Source organism: Mercenaria mercenaria, chromosome 6 (genome assembly GCF_021730395.1).
Source record: "Mercenaria mercenaria strain notata chromosome 6, MADL_Memer_1, whole genome shotgun sequence".
Lineage (NCBI taxonomy): Eukaryota > Metazoa > Mollusca > Bivalvia > Venerida > Veneridae > Mercenaria > Mercenaria mercenaria.
Window position 1 is genome coordinate 83,724,000 of NC_069366.1, and position 17,142 is coordinate 83,741,141.

At 35.6% G+C, this 17,142-nt stretch overlaps 1 protein-coding gene across 1 annotated transcript; it reads right to left on the reverse strand.

The window, feature by feature from the left end:
• Positions 1 to 322: 322 nt before the first annotated feature.
• Positions 323 to 9,854, reverse strand: LOC123549975 (uncharacterized). Its single transcript, XM_045338420.2, has 8 exons — positions 9,717 to 9,854; positions 8,391 to 8,500; positions 7,212 to 7,280; positions 5,818 to 5,938; positions 5,088 to 5,159; positions 1,621 to 1,857; positions 1,183 to 1,417; positions 323 to 389 (listed from the first exon to the last, which is right to left on the reverse strand). Exons 1-7 carry the CDS (start codon positions 9,751 to 9,753, stop codon positions 1,194 to 1,196), a joined length of 870 nt encoding a protein of 289 aa, XP_045194355.1. The 5' UTR covers positions 9,754 to 9,854; the 3' UTR covers positions 323 to 389; positions 1,183 to 1,193.
• Between the last annotated feature and the right edge of the window lie 7,288 nt (positions 9,855 to 17,142).

Sequence of the window (17,142 nt, forward strand, 5' to 3'; positions counted from 1 at the left end):
TACCTGTTTTAGCTTTTGTTATCATTGCGTGTGTAAGGGATTTATCACATACTTTAAGAGCATTAAACTCCCTAGTTTTTTTGTCTTTGTTATTTATATGTTTTGCGTTGTCTATGCATTTTTGTGTAAATATTAATTATGTACGCACCCATTATTACCCTGATCAATACCGAATTACGATTTAAGGGACTACATTCTTGGCACATGGCTTTCCTATTTGAAATTTATCCCTATTTTTCAGTGGTATGAATTACATTTATAAAAAAAAAACGCTCTAAATTGTTGGACGTTTCTACGAACGAGTTTCAAAAAGAAACGAACAAATTGATCCACAATTTTATTTAAGGATTGATCACCATTACCAGTCAAACAGAAAACATTCAACTTATCTGAAACATAAAAAGATAGACATCATTAGTATTTACATTGTTCGGAATAAGCTGCAAAAAGTTACATATGGTGTGCGATTCAGCACCGCAAAGACCATTGGATGAAAATGTTAATAGCTTCTCAGCGAATAAAGGAGAAATAAAAGTTTAGTGAACTAGTTCATGAATTTGGATCAATTGCCTTTCGACTTCTCGAAACAATGTCGCCCAACCCCTCCTCCTAGGATGACCTTTGAATATCTGTTTCCGAATTAGATTTCTGAAAAATGCCCAATAACTGATATCAACTTTCGTCGAAACAAACTTGATAGACCGACACCGCTATATCTTTTCACATGCACTCATAGTGTTGCTTCAAATGGGCCTCTTCTTAGGTCCCTATCGTAGGACGAATAATGAAATCATGCTACAGGAGAGATTACTATGTCGAAGGGTTAAGCTGTTATTTAAATAAAATTTGACATTCGACTTCAGCTCTTGAAAAAAAATTGGTACCGCGAATGACAGTACTTCAACAACCGGAATTTTACATGTAAGTTTTATATTGAATTATGCATACAAATAGTTTCATTTCGTGTTTCTTTTTTTCGCAACGTGTTTATACGTTTAATATGTTATTAACATATTTTTACTAGCATATTGCTTATTTACGTATTTTAAGAATGCAAAAATAAATATTCTCACCAGGTTTTATTTTGATTATTCCTTCTACGTTGGGTCGAGAAGTAAAATCAAAGGTTAGTTAGTCATGTATGATCGGGTATTGATCTGAGCAACTTTATATGATACTTGCCTGATCTCTGCCTAACAGAACTGACATGTTTTTCTGCATCGAAGTTTGGCAAACGTGTAACCAGATCCTGAGTCCGCAGAACAAAATCCGAACCTCAGCATGTCAGCACACGTCAATGTTGGGTCATCTGAATCGGTACAGACGTCAGGGTCAATCGTCGCCGTGACATTGACGTTCACAACCACAGGGGATGCACCGCTTACCGTCGTGGTCGAGAAGTCACCAGAGATGTCCACTGAAACAAAATATAGTTTGGTGTGATGATTAATTATATTCCTTGGTTTTTACATCGCTGCTATAACCAATTTTTGCCATGCAAATTTGTGTACATCTATTTGTAGAAAACCATTCGATAATGTATCGGATATTTTGTGACGTTCAAACGTGCACGTATTCAATTTTGTTTCAAATCTGAAAAATTTGTAAAATAAATCTCACTTGTGGTAGTTGCAATAGGAAGAGCTGTCGTGGGATCCATTGTTGTGGATGGAAGAACTGTTGTCGGTGCCTTGGTATTTGGGTTCACCGTGCCGTATGGACTGCAGAACCCGCAATGTTTCGCACATTTCTCGTGCGCGATTGCATAAGCTACAGAAGCAGTGTCTGTACAGAAATTATATTTACTTAATTCAGCACACTGGAATGTAGGACTCTCATAGTCTCGGCATCCGTTATCTGTAAGAAACATTTAACTTTGATTACGTAATTTCAAAATAAATTTGCTATATTTCCAACAAATGATAAAAAGTTTTATATCGGATAATGTCACTTCTACTAATATTGAGAGTGTATCGGGTGTTTGACATTCCCAAAAGTACAATGCATTTAAAGTAAATATCGTGTATAAATATCAACCCAAATATGATATGACATCGTCTGTCTGCCAGGAATTTACTGGAAATAATTTGGAAAAAAAAACTTTTCGCTTCTCTTAACAGATTTCGGTTGATAAAATGTTAACATATGAATAAAATATTAACCTATGAATAAAATGTTAACCTAAGAATAAAATATTAACTTATGAATAAAATGTTAACTTATGAATCTAAGGTAAACGTTCTTCTACAATTCCGTAAGTTATGCAGATTTCATACCAGAAAAATTTCACTTGGAACTATTCAACTGGACATCGTCGGTTCAAACTACAGTGCAGATCATGAACTGATGCATGAAATATGTATGTTCAACTAAAAGTGACCAAATCATAGATGCAAGTAAAATTCTCCCAATTTATCTGTCATGTTGGAAGTGTAAAGGGAATTTTCCCCTTCTTTATAATATAATAAAATAGCGAACTTCCAAGGACTGCAAATTCAGACCTGTATGTACCCATTTCCAATGCTTAACCTACAACTTTTTCTGGAACGGTACAACAAGTCTCCATGAATCATTTGCTCCTATCCGAGACACCTCGCTTGGAGTGTAGATCTTTAGGTGTTAAGCGGAAATAACCGAAGCATGTCGTCTGCGCTCCTCGCTAAATTATCCGATATTGATCTTTTAGTTGAGTTAGACGGTGGAAGGAAGACAACTGTGTATAGCGTTGATCTTAATAAACAAGGGAAGATAATAGTATCGATTTTTATCCAATTCTTCAGTCTCTTCTTCTTCTATTTATTCCTATAGTTTTTTATGCGCATCTTTCTGCGCAGCCGACACTTTCTATGGAAAACTGAACTGAAGTCAACATCTGTTGAAATATGTGACAGACAATGTTAAATATGAGGAATCTTGAATGAAATAACATTTTTGATAAGTTTTATCAGTAATCAAATGTTGATACTGGTTTATGTTGTATTGACAAGTATCATGCCTTATCTGTATCTTGCTATTTTTTTGGTTGTGTTTTCACATCGCATTTTAGTACAAAGACAGTGTTCATATAATGTAAGATAATTGACTTAGTACTGATAAGACAATATTACCTTTCGGATTATTTAGTATTCAATTATAGAAAAAATTAAGAATTTATAAAACTTTCTTTTAACTACTAGCAGACATACATGTAATCAATTTGGTCAGGTTCGCGCCATTTTCCGTCCGAGCAGGTGTTGTATTCTAGCGGTCTTAACATAAAATTTAGCCTGGTGACCCATACATTTTTAGCCATTTTTATGCTCACAATACAATTATCTGTACACAAGAAAAACAGGAAAAAAATCTATGAAAGAGTTTTTTCAAAATTTAAAATAATATTCTTCACTATGGGTATTTTTCATTGAAAAAAGTTCACAAAAGTTAATATCAAACAATATTGTTTTCTTCATTTGTACCCATTATTGTAAGGATAAAGTATTACAAATATGACTATGATATCAAATAAGTATATAATAAAATCTGTAAAAAGAAAAAAAAAACGTATTGTGCTGTCTTGATGTATATTTTGGTTGGTATTTATAAAAAAGCAGAAAATTATGAGAATGTTGAAAAATCGCTGGCAGTTTCAGCAACAGTGGGTGTATTCAAAACAATTTTTCACAAAAACAAGCCTGGTGACCTATTGTTTTTATTTGTTCATTGTTTTCAGTACAAATTTTCCTATCATATATGTGAATTAAAAATAATTCTATGAAAGGAAAGAAAACTGTAGGAATTCTCTTTAAGTTTAATTAGGGTCCATCCGCCCGTAAAGGCACAACATAGCTTTCTCTAATTAAGAGTACGGACCCCCGGCATGTCAACAGGCATGCCGTTAAAGATGCTTTTCGAAGCCAAAATGGTGAGAATTTACCTCTACGCAATTTCCGTAGAGTATATGCCAAAGAAAAGCAATTTTGATGCCAAAATTGAGTCACTGTCGCGGCCAATGAGACCTAAATGACAGCTCCCCTATGGTAGCCAATAGACAATATTCAAGAAGGTGGGGCAAGCTTCGCCCTTAAAAGGGCGGTTGGGGCCGCTGGTACAAGGTGTCTCCCGTGGTGTAGATGCCCCTCCCCACTTGCCCCTCACGTTGAGCGTGAAGTTTGAGTGGCTCTAGGTCTTCTCTGCATGCCGTCTAAGTACTGGCAGGTTTTCTCTCTGGTCCACACATCTGTGCCACTCAGAAGATCTGTCGCAGCGTTCTGTTGTTGTCTTGCCATCTATCGCCATGCAGGAGTTCCATCATTACCAACCGAGTTGAATGGAGCCGGGTGGCCGAAGCCTTTTGATATTAAAACAACCGAAGTTGAGTAGGTTGGCTCCCCCGGGTAGAGTTGTTGGAAGTCTGCATGGCCCATCCTCGGCAGGGCCACTCCCTCCGGATAAGTCAGGACACCGACAGCTGACTTGGCTCCACATCTGTCGATGCCCTGTGCCTTCTCCACGACGTGTACGCTCAGGAGGGAAGGAGAAGTCCAATTCTTCAGTATGTGTCTTACGGAAGGTCGTTGGTTCTACCCAGGAGCCCAACCCCCCCCCCCCCCCCCCCCCCCCCCCCCCCCCCCCGCCCCCCACCCCATGTCTGAAACAATGCCCGAAGGGGCTACCGGGATCTTCCTTAACCAGGAAAAGCTAGAAAAGTCGCCATTATGACCTGAATTCTGTCAGTGAGACTATATAAACCCAATAAAAAAGAACAGTACAAATAATAATGCAAGTTTATCATGTTTTTCCCTCATTAACACGTTTTTTGTGTGTGCTCTTTTTGAAAATCTAGGCATGTAGTTGTCGTCATAAAATGAATAAAATAATATGATATCATACTTTGATTTCGTTTAAATTTTAAGCTGTAATTAACAAGAAGGGTTTTTCTAAAAGTGTGCTCAATTTCAAAAAAGTATTTTCAACATATATTTCGATATGTATAAAAACAGCATGTGTTGCGTTAGAACATTTGTGAAATGTATTTGAATCTGTAACAATGTGACTGTCATTTCTTTGTGATTTTACATTTTAATGTTTGGATTTTTAGATTGTCATACCACTTGTAGTTGTGGCGGTTGTAGTGGGCATAGTCATCGGAGCAGGCGTGGTAGTTCGGCTAAAATACTTCGCTGAAATAGCAAAATGATGGTTTGAAAATTTATTTACTAAGTGCTTATTACATTTTATATGAAACACTTACTGAGGTGTCAGTACTGCAGTTGTAACTCAACAGTCCTCATGCATTGGATGAAAATGATAGTATATATGTACATGATTTTTGAATGGCTTCCCGGCAAAACTCAAAACTAATTATTGACCAACAACCAAGCCATACGATACCTGTATAAAAATAGAATGGCGCGGGTGTCTATCCGGCTGTTTTGCCCGCCCCCCCCCCCCCCCCCCACTTCCCCCCGCCGCCTCTCCCGCCTGCTGACAACTCTTGTTACACGGTGATATTTGCTATGCAGAGGTGTAGTTAATCTAGTTTAGACTACTGTCATTTCGGAGACAGTCCAAGTTCAGATACTGGTATGACTTGCGGCTAAATTTATTTGTTTTTGTAAATAATTTTGAGCTGGCGATATTATTTTCGCTGGATAAATTTTTCAAAACTTTCATTTTCGACTAATCTTGAAAGAAAATATCTTTCACTGGCATCACTGTACTTAGTTAAGAAATTTCTTACATAAAAAACATATTAGCAAATTGATATTTCCCTTGAAATAATCATATTGGGAGAGCATATTATTATTTAATAAATGAAAATGAGGCTGAAATACTGACAACATGTATAACTGTCACATCCGGTGCTCGTGCAGCATTCCCGACACACGTGTTGACCGTGTTCGTGGCCGTGGTGTGGCCCTTGTCTTTTTCCAAGGGGGCCGGGACCAACGCCGCACTCCTATTAACAAATAAATAGACAATTCGTCTGTTTCGAGGTTGTTGATATTCTAATCTGCAATTCTAACTTTATTTAGGTCATTAGCTTGAAGCCCTATATATGCTTTTCATACCGCATACATTGTTTCCCCTGGTAGCCATTTGTCAAACCCGCCAATGTAGTGAAATTCTGTTTATTTATATAGCTGAATATGTAACCTTTACATGTGTGAATGAATTTGATAAGAACCGTTAGACTTATACTATTTTAAGCAGAGTTTGTAAACTTTATATTTTCAACCCAGTTTTGTCAAGGGAGGTAAATATTACAATAATCGGGAACTATCTGGTTCTTTAGGGCGACAGGTGCAAAGATCCCACGAATAGAAAAACGTGCTTTTGTATCATTTGTTCACATTTTATTTATCACACACTATAGCAGTTAGCTAATGCTTAAGAGGTTCGACTTGCTTAACAGAAATACATCTAATTTCTGTCAGAGGAAATACTGTGAACTGTGAATTCCGGGATAATTCAAGACAATATGATTCAAAAGTTGCTACTGACCTCTTAAAACGTTATCAAAATTTATAAAAATTAATCATAACTACCTTAGAGGAAAATAAGGTCAAGGAATTTTACATCAGGCTTTTTCTGTATTTGATACTTTATATCCTTTCATATTTGGCGGTTCAACATTTATACGTATACCATGTTAACTAACTAAATAAAGGCGGTTCGCCGATATTTTGCCCACTGTGCCCATGTGAAAATAGGTGCGGCATTATGGTCCAAAAGCACACCCAAGCCATTTCTTGACCTTTTCTACTTACATTTCTATGATGTCATGTCGACTATTGACATAATTATTCAAAAAGCGACAATGCCCGGCACAAAATGATAACGTAACATAAGGTCGTTATGCACGTTTAATAAACCGGAAGTAATTACCCGGATAATATACTATAAAACCCGGAACCGTCATGCGGATCGAAAACCAATCTACTAGTTATTGGCAATTTGAATTTATTTAAAAAAACGACATGTATATCACTGTCGTTGTAAACATAAAATGAAATAATAAAAATGTTAACAAGTGTAAAAATTTCTTTAGAATCAGCTTCAAACGTTCGAATCTCTTTCATCATGGGAAATACCTCAAAAATAAGCAAATCAACTGGTATATGTGTAACTTTAGCCTAAATCTTCTGGTATTTATAGTAAGGCATATGATTTGTAATATACCAAACGATGCTAAATAAACTACTGTATTGATACTATACAGTGGAACTTACAAGTTGGTGCTTGCAACTGTAGGTGAATAAATACTCAAAATTCAGGTAATGCACATCTGTCACACATGACTGCAATAAAAGAAGAAGGTAATTCTGCATGTTTGAAAAGAGCATTGTACAGATAATATCATCGGCAAGTGACCATTACCCTATTTTAGCCCACGCTTAAGCTTCAAGCATAGTACCAAAGACAGAAAATCTTATTCTTTGTGTATGTTTTAAAGCTCCTGCAATTAGTAATTAGGGAAGTATATAGTGTTACACATGTCCGTCCGTCCGTCAATCCGTATGTATGCGTGCGTGCGCATATGTTTGTGTGTGTGCTTGTATGTATAGTTGGATTTCAAAATCATTAGGCACAAGTCACCACCATAACAACACAATGTATCTCATGTAAGATTTAGACCCCTCGTTTAAAGGTCAAGATCACACGTAGAGGACTAACAGTCATTTTATTTTTCCGCTCTAAAACGTTTTTACTAGGTAATTAGATACTTTCGCCTAAATACTAACCATAACGCAAGTCCATAAATCTAAGTTTAAAAGTGAAGGTCACACTTTGAGGTCAAATTCTTTACGTCTGTTTTCTTGTCTTAACTTTCGTATTTATGGACATTCAAATGACTGATACAAATACGATGATGTACCACGTGAAAGACCTAGACCCACAACTTTAACCGGTCTATAACTTCTGTATTCATGGACAGATATTTAATTAACTTTGCAAAATCACCATAATGAGACAGTCAGTCACATGCAAGACTCGGGGCCATAGCCATACTCACATTTAGAGGTAAAATAGTTTAACTATCTTTTTAGCTTTGACTATAAGTTCCTTATTCATTGATAGCTATTCAGATAACTTGCAAAAGTATCCTTTCTTGTCCTGACTATAAGTTCCTTATTCAATGATAGCTGGTCAAATAACCTGCATATTCATTCAGTATAACAAGGCTACATACGAGGCGGCTGGTATCTTTTGTAAGCCTGAGACCCCTACATTGGACCAAAGGTCAGTGCCACAGGGCTAATGCATTTATATTGTTTTGATAAAGTGACTTGGGCGAGTCATTGTCTGGATAGAATGTATGTCAACGTCAAAAGGTTTTTACCAGTTATTTATAATAATTATATAAGAAGAAATGTAAACTTTAAGAGTTTTATATCATAAACTCTTACCTCGTGGCAAGCCGCCATTTCTGTGCAATCTCTGGGGTCCTTCACATTATGACAGTGCCGACACATCATTGTCGCTCCATGGCCTTGAAGAGCCGGAACTCCCAATACCACTGGCGAGAGATATAAACAAATAAGTCATTTAGTTCCTAACCTGTCCGGATTCATTCCCTTATGATAAAAGTTTAATCGCATATCGGATTTTCTTCACCTCTGGTTCTTACTTTTAGAAATCATACACGTATATTTGAAAATATGTTTATTTAAGGCTCATCTACACTATTCAAAAAAACTTGCACAAGATATAAATCACAGCCTCTTGTATAGTGTAGACAGTACATTGTGTCCCCCATTAGTGTCTTTTTGAGTGGCAGTTTCCTGATAATTTTCGGCTACAAGATCTTGTAGCCTTGAGAACTCATCCTATTTTTCTTGGATGGTAGTGCTGTCAAATGCTCTGATAAAGGGTTTTTGATGAGGAGCACCTGCCCGGTATGGTATTTTGTTTACATTTTTTCATTAAATGTGTATTGAGATCTAATAAAACCATCATTGAATGTTTGGCTTTGATAATTTAACAATAAACATGGCAGTGTGGACAGCAGAAAAAAAAGATGTTTTAAGTGAATGTCATGTTCAAAAGCCAAGTTTATATAATTCAATAATAAAATTATATCTAGTTCTCCAGTGGAAGAGTAACATCAGCAAGTTCGGTGTTCTCAAAAAGTATTTTTACATTATCAATGATGTTTCTCACAAGGTTTCATATTAACAAAATATGACTGTTATATCATATTTCCTGAAATAATATCTTTTAAGTAGCTTTGGTCTTCAACTGGAAATGTATCACTTCAACTAGAGTTTTTCTCAATCAATGTTTTCAACAATGATTCATTTTTTAAATGTACAAATATTTGATCTTTATAAACACTTTGTACCATATCATTTCGGCCATCTTTTTATTTACCTGTCATGATTTCCCTCCATTTAAAATTAATTTGTCTTCCAAGTTCAAGAAATATTGCAAAGCATTAATTGCTTGTACAAGCTATAAATTATCTAGTGATTTATGGGCCCTGCAAGATTTTCTTGAATAGTGTAGACGAGCCTTTAGGAAGCCGTTACATGTATAATGCGAACAACGCGTCAATATTCTGACGATCTTGATAAAAATGTTTGTGGTGGCTGAGGTCTGTTTACTGTTAGTAGAGATCACTGCGTAGGAGATTCATATTACACAAGATTATTTTAGACACACAAATCTTTGACTATAGCTATGTACTAAGTGATTTGTCGGATTATGCATCTTAAAGAAATCTAAATACTCACAAAAAGATAAAACGAATAGTATTCCAGTCATAAACATGGTTGTTCAAAGTTTAAAACGTTCGTTTCATCAAAGAAGTAGCACATCTACTAGCCGTCTATATTAAGATAAGCACAAAAGGCCTACTAACTCAGAGGAGGCACTCGCTATCTTTGAGTTATGTAAGAATGTAATGAAATTTGATTTATTCACGTAAAGGTGTATCTATAGTTTAAACATTAGGATCCGATGGTTGCCCTTTCATATCCATTTTTGTCATTTATTTAAATATTTGAAAGTTTCTCTCAGTATATATATATATATATATATATATATATATATATATATATATATATATATATATATATATATATATATAGAGAGAGAGAGAGAGAGAGAGAGAGAGAGAGAGAGAGAGAATTTATATGAACCAATCACTACCAAAATACACCAGACCTATCACCGCCACTGGCGCCAGACCAGAAAGAAAATGCCTCTGTATATGTTATACCCTACCCCTAGGTATTCTATAAGAACCATGGTCATGAAGGGGGAAATATACTAACCCGTTTCAATCGTACATTTCTCAACTTAAACGCGCAGTTCGGTGAATGGGTGCCTAGTATATTGAACAAGCGATAATTTATCTTCCAACGTGCACTAGTCACATTGTCTCAATATTCCATATTGCTGAGATTATCAACATATTTTAAGCTTTCGTCAACGTAACAGAAAAAAACTTGCGTGACCTTGCGTCACGGCAGTGTGCACATGTTAGGCGAAACGTAAACAAACAAAAAACAGAATTTAAAAAAAATCACAATTTTACACTAAAACTCGAAATGATGAATGAAATTCATCTTATATATGATTTTTAATTTGAAATCATACATTGGTCTACATCTGTTCTGTTTATTTTATTCATTTTGCTCATTTATGCTGCATTTTCACATATTAGCGAACACGTGTAGTAAAATGACAATTGACATACATTTTCACGACAGCAAATCAGAATGGTTTTGTAATCTAGAACGGAACTTCACCAGGGAAGGTCAAGCAAGTTTTTTGTGTAACGTTGAAAGAACTATAAACTACGCGTTGTTTTTGTAAGATAAGAAGTATTGAAGAGATGTATAACATGTACAGAGGCATTTTCTTTCTGTTCTGGTGCCAGTGATCACGGCAAAGCGCCTAGAAAACGAGCGTGCGTATGCCGCAACAAGTCAACAATTTCGATGCTGCTTTATATACACACCCGAATTGTACTAGACATTCGTATTGGTTCAACATTTGCATATAGACTAAATTCTCTGTAATCATGTCTCACAAATCAGCAGTGACATTTTAGTCTTTTTAACTGATTGGGACAAGTGAAGCTATATTTTCTCTCTCTGAAAGTTATCTGAATCTCTCAGATACAATGTATTTATAGAGGTATACTGTGAATTAAGCGATAGAATTAAATACAGAACTCCACTAACCCAATAAGATATGTTTTGATGCTGCTTTATATATACACACCCAAATTGTACTACACATTCGTACTGGTTTAACATTTGCATATGTACTCAAATCTCTATTATCATGTCTCACTAATCGGCAGTTACATTTCAGTCTTTTTTAACTGATTAGGACAAGAGAAGCTGTATATTCTCTTTGAATGTTAACATGATCTCGCACATGCACTGAATTTATAGAGATAGTGTGCATTAAGGGATATAATAAAATTCAGAACAGTTGACTTTCCCATATGTGCGATCCGCAAGGAAACAAGATTATGAATTATTATAGGTAAAGAGATTTTATACGAACCAATCGCCACCAGAATATACCAGACCAACTACTGCAAAGTCCCTAGCAATACAGACGAGCGTACATATTCCTCAACAAGTCCACTAGTTTTGATGCTGCTTTATATACACACCCGAAATGTATTACACATTCGTACTTGTTCAACATTTGCATATATACTCAAATCTCTGTTATTTCTTACAAATCAGCAGTGACATTTTAGTCTTTTTCACTGATTGGGACAAGAGAAGCTGTATATTCTCTCTCTGAAAGTTAACTGAATCTCACAGATACACTGAATTTATCGAAATAGTGTGCATTAAAGGATATAATTAAATTCAGAACAGTTGACTTTCCCAAACGTGAATTCCGCGAGTATACAAGTTCGCATTGTGGCACCGTTAAATGTCGCAACACCGCTAAATGTCGCAACCACCGTTAAATATCGCAAGGTTGACGTTAAATGTCGCAACCACCGCTAAATGTCGCAAAATCATCTGCCGCTATATGTCGCACCAGGAAGGGCTAATACGTATCAGTTGTTCCAGGTCGCGCTTTTAACGCTAAATGTCGCAAGAATTTGTCCACCGTTAAATGTCGCCAACACCAACGCTAAATGTCGCACAACAAAAGAAGAAAAAATAACTGAGGTAAGTTCAACAGTCTTAACAACTTGCATATTATTTTCAATAATTTTGAACCCAACATAAGATTTTGTGAGTGTGTGCATGTGTGAGTATGCAGTTTGGATTATGGGAAGGGACTGCCATACCCAACTTTTTTCTTCTTAGGCGTCTTATCAAGCAATTCGCAGCGGGGTGCGAGAATAGCCGCCGCAGAGACTTTCTGATATCAGACAGACCTGTGATTTACATTTAAATATAGAAGGATTTAATTTTGTTACGACCATTCTTGATTTCTGTTTTGATATTTAAATTTATCACTGTTCTTACGATAAAATTCATTTTCTTATCTTTCCACTGGTGTATTTTTTATCAATGTAACACTTATTCTTCTGGCTTCCAATTTCATTTGAAATTAACCATAGTATTTCCCTATGTAACGTATATAAAATGCAAGCAAAACACGTTTTTCGCTAACTTTAAAGGGCATTTAATACTGTTTCTCCTCTGAAACCAATTGTATCACTGTTATGACGTGAAAATATAACGAACAAGGAAAATGATGATACAAAAATATTCAAAGTAATTCAACAGCATCTTGCTTCCAATTGCATTTAAAAACGGCTTTTTAGCCACTCTGTCCAAAATGTCAGAGTTATGTTCGGTTCGCTGATAAGATTCTCCGTAGTAGAGGCAAAGATGTTAGAATTATGATAGCTTTGTTATATAAATATAAAATAAAATATTGCCTTTATCGCATTATCGTTTATTATATGTAAAAATAACTGGTGTCAAAAATTACTGTGTAATGCGGTAAATGTCACAGCCACGTGTCATTGTTACGGTCAAAAATAACAGTTTATAATTTTGTAAATCGTCGCAACCACGTGTCATTGAAATATTCGGTCTTGGAATGTAACAGATTTTAATTATCATGTTTACGAAGCATACAGTCGGACAAATAGTTGTCAAGTTGCCAAAACTATTCTAAGTTTAAATGTGAACAATGGCTGAAAAAAAACAACTAAATTCGTTTTCTGTGACTGTTAAAAATGTGGTTTGGTAGAATGACTAAACTTGATATCTCTTAATTTAAACTAATTTTTTACATTATATTAATATTGATTCTAAGATAAAATGGCATATAGCCTGTTGGCTGTTTTGTTCAGTATATATAAGCGTGTAATGTGTTTCTGATTAATAGCAAAGCGTTAAGCACAGTAGCTATCAGCATGATCATACCATAAAACTGCTGTAAACACAGCAGGTATCCGCACCAGTATAAGGGTCAGCTATAAAAAGAAAAACTTCATGATGAAAAGAAATGAAAGAAAATTACTAGATTTTAAGCTAAATCATCATATTTCTATCCTTAAAATCTATCCTAAAACGTTGACTTTTTCGGAAATTATTGAAAACTTTTGATCACAGAAATGTGAGTTTACATAACTGCATGCAGTGTGTGCTACCAGGAAGGTCTAATACGTATCAGTTGTTCCAGGTGCTACGCTATCCATACGGATATGCAACCAGATGTTCTATTACGCAACGTATTATACTTAATTAATTAAGCAATACAAATGTGATCGAGGTCTGATAAACCTAAAATTATACAGTCCTATGTACATGCTGGAACAACTGGTACGTGGCCTTCCTGGCACAAGGTACACTGTTCCTGAAAATATCCCTTTTCCAGCATTAAATCAGGATTTCACGGTACCGAGAAGGTTATGATAAATCTAATTAATAAGGGCCATACATTAATTGGTACCACATGGTTCATACAGTAGATTATAGACATCAGTTTGTTATTGCTGACACATCTCATTTCATATCTATATAGCATATAGCCATGCAGTTTTGATACTGGAGAAATAGTTGGACATGTTAGAAAATTATTTACATTGTATAATAAGTACAAAGAGTTTAAGTAATAAATAATGAAGAAAAAATATAATAATGATTAATATTTTTGCAACCTGTATATTAAAATATAGAATTTTTAAAATGTGAAAAAAGATGTGCAAAGGGTTTATAATTTGTTCTAGCACCTCCATGGTTCTAGTAACCAGTTAAAATTTATGTAACAGAAATAACCCTAAACCCTGGAGGGCGTGGTAGCATGCGGCATTTCAACTACCGTCCATGAACAAGCTCAATTAAACCGAACCTGCAACATTTTCATTTTTTTTGTCATGTTGAGCGACCTGTGGAATTTCTATTTTTGGTTGCGGGTTTATCCCGCGACCAAAGTTAAGTGTATTTCTGACAATCATGTAGCATCTTTATTTGATTCCAAATCACATCTGAAGGAATTTGTTCATGTGCTACACAAAGTAGTCCCATTCATGAGCAATGCGGATGAATTATCAATGACCAAGCAGTTCTTATTCATCCTCTATCCATTCACACTGGCTATTTAGATTATATAAGATCTGTCAATGATTAGGTATTCCGGCCCATGGTTACATCACTGACTTCCAGCTGTTCATGTAAGGTCAGGCAGAGTTTATCTTAGATATGAGGCACATTAGTATTTGTTTCTTATACATGTATATTTATAGATTGGCATTTAAAATGAAAATAACTCTAGCAAAACCCGCAACCACAAGACATCTCAAGGCTTTGTGCAAAGGGGTAAATGAACTTGCACCGGGTATCTCCGCATCGTTAGAAAGCCTCGAAGTAAAATGTTATTTTAACACTAAATGTTACAAATCGAGTTTAAAAGCTATTGATGAATCAGAATTATCTTATCTGAACATCTTTAATTCACAATTTGAATGTTTTCAATTAAAATTTCAATGACTATAATTACATCATAGCTATTTTTCACGAGGTTGGTAATTGATTCTGTTCATATTTGAGAGATCATGAAAATATCTTATCCTATGAAATTCTTGCATTAATTTTAAGGACTCCCATTTCTTCCGTCCTATTCTTTTATAGATGATAACAAGTCAAAAGTTTTTCCGCCGCCAGAAATGTATATTCAGATCAGTCATAATGAATGTCCTTTTAATGATCTCAAAAATAATTTGGGTCACCTGCAGGTCATGGCAATCTAAATATATTAAATTATATCCTAAAAAATCTAATATCTATAGTTTATGCAAACCACACTTTCCTAACCAGAGTCCTAACAGAAGTAATGTAAGCACATTTCCATTTATTCATCTCTATCAAAGGTTATCAGCTCACTGAACAGCTGATTATTTGTTTACATGTTATGTACGCGGATATTGATGACGTCATACACAACCTGTTTTTACAATTTAATATTAAGAAAAAGCATAATTCAACAAATCTCCGATAATCGTGGTAATCCTACATCACCACAAAATTATAAAATTCTTGTATCTAAGTCAATGTACCACATGAAAGGCGAAAATAGTAGAAATAAAAATGTAAACAAAAGGATCGTGTGAATTAGGTCACGGTCATCCGAGATGGTTGTAACTTACGGTGTGTTACGAAGATGGTCGAACGTGTCACATGACCTAAGTTTTTTCTTATCTTAAAAAAAAAAAAAATAATATATATATATATATATATATATATATATATATATATATATATATATATATATATATTTGTTTGTTTGTGATACACTAATACTTTATTTAAATGATAAAATATTCTATTTATATATGTATGTGATACATTAATACTTTATCTAAATGATAAAATATTCTATTTATATATATATATATATATATATATAAATAGAATATTTTATCATTTAAATAAAGTATTAGTGTATCACACATCTACGAACAAAAAAATATGTACAGGATCGAAAACTTGTCACGTGACTTGCTCCCTTGATGAAAGAAGACTTTAGTTTCACCAGTATCAGTTGTTCCAGGTTTCACACGGTTCTGAACAGCATGTTTGCTTTTTTAATGGTGCCGCGCCATACATACGTTATTGCTTTGATATTTAAACGTTTAAGCGTCGACGCGGTACTCGCCACAATACTAAAATTATTTCAAATCTAAACTACGGAATCCTATGGAGTCCTGTTTAGCTCATGTGACATTAATCTCACGTGTCATGTCACCCATTGTTTCGTTTGTCGAGCGTCTTTCGCGCGTCGTTTTGTATTGTCATGTGTTGTGTCGCATGTCATGCGTCGGCCTAGAAGAGTAGACGGTCAACACACAATACACAGCACAACATTGTGACACGATTCTCAACACACGATGCGACGTGTGACAATACTGTGCATCGTGTCGTATTGTCGTGTCACATTGTAAACTCTTTTAGGTCGACGCCCGACATGCGATACGACAGACGACAATACGATGTGACACACGACACGACAATGCGACACGACGTGTGACATTAATGTCGTAATGTCGCACGTCGTATCGTGTGTAGAGGATCGTGTCGCATTGGCGTGCGTCTTTAATGTCGTGCGTCGTATCGCATGTCGTGCGTCGACCTAGGAGAGTAGACAGTTGGCACACCGCAGGAAAATGCAACACGACGCTCGACACACGATACGACGGACGACAATACGACACGACATTAATGTCGCGCGTCGTGTGGTATTGTCGTGTCGCGTGCCGTGTCGTATTGTCATGAGTAGTGTCGTGCGTCTTGCCACGCGTCGTGCATCGACCTAAAGCATGACAGACGACACGCGAAATGTGCTAAACAGGATTCCGTACTAAACACTTTCTCACGTGGTTTGGTGTTAGTTTAAACATATTTTTATCGACGAAATAAATTAATCTTATTTACAACAAACTATATCAGGAGGGAGAGATATAACAGGAATCCCTCCTCTTTTAAGTACAGTTACATATTTTAACAGGGCCTTGCTATTTACATTGATTGGCAAATGTTAAATAATATATGTCGGCTGTAATTTCTACTTCCTTCTTTCCAGGTACCTCGGTTATCATATTTATATCGTCCCCATCTTATCTGGAGAGCATGACATCTTATCTCGTGTGCATGACATCTCATCTCGTGCACACGACATCTTATCTAGAGCGCACGACTCTTATAACGATCGCTAGACATC

Coding starts and splice junctions, on each gene's coding strand:
- LOC123549975 (XM_045338420.2), bottom strand. CDS start 9,753: ATGTTTATGACTGGAATACTATTCGTTTTATCTTTTT. Junction 7,281..8,390: donor AAATGGCGGCTTGCCACGAG/GTAAGAGTTTAT, acceptor CTTTTATTGCAG/TCATGTGTGACAGATGTGCA. Junction 5,939..7,211: donor ACAGTTGCAAGCACCAACTT/GTAAGTTCCACT, acceptor ATTTGTTAATAG/GAGTGCGGCGTTGGTCCCGG.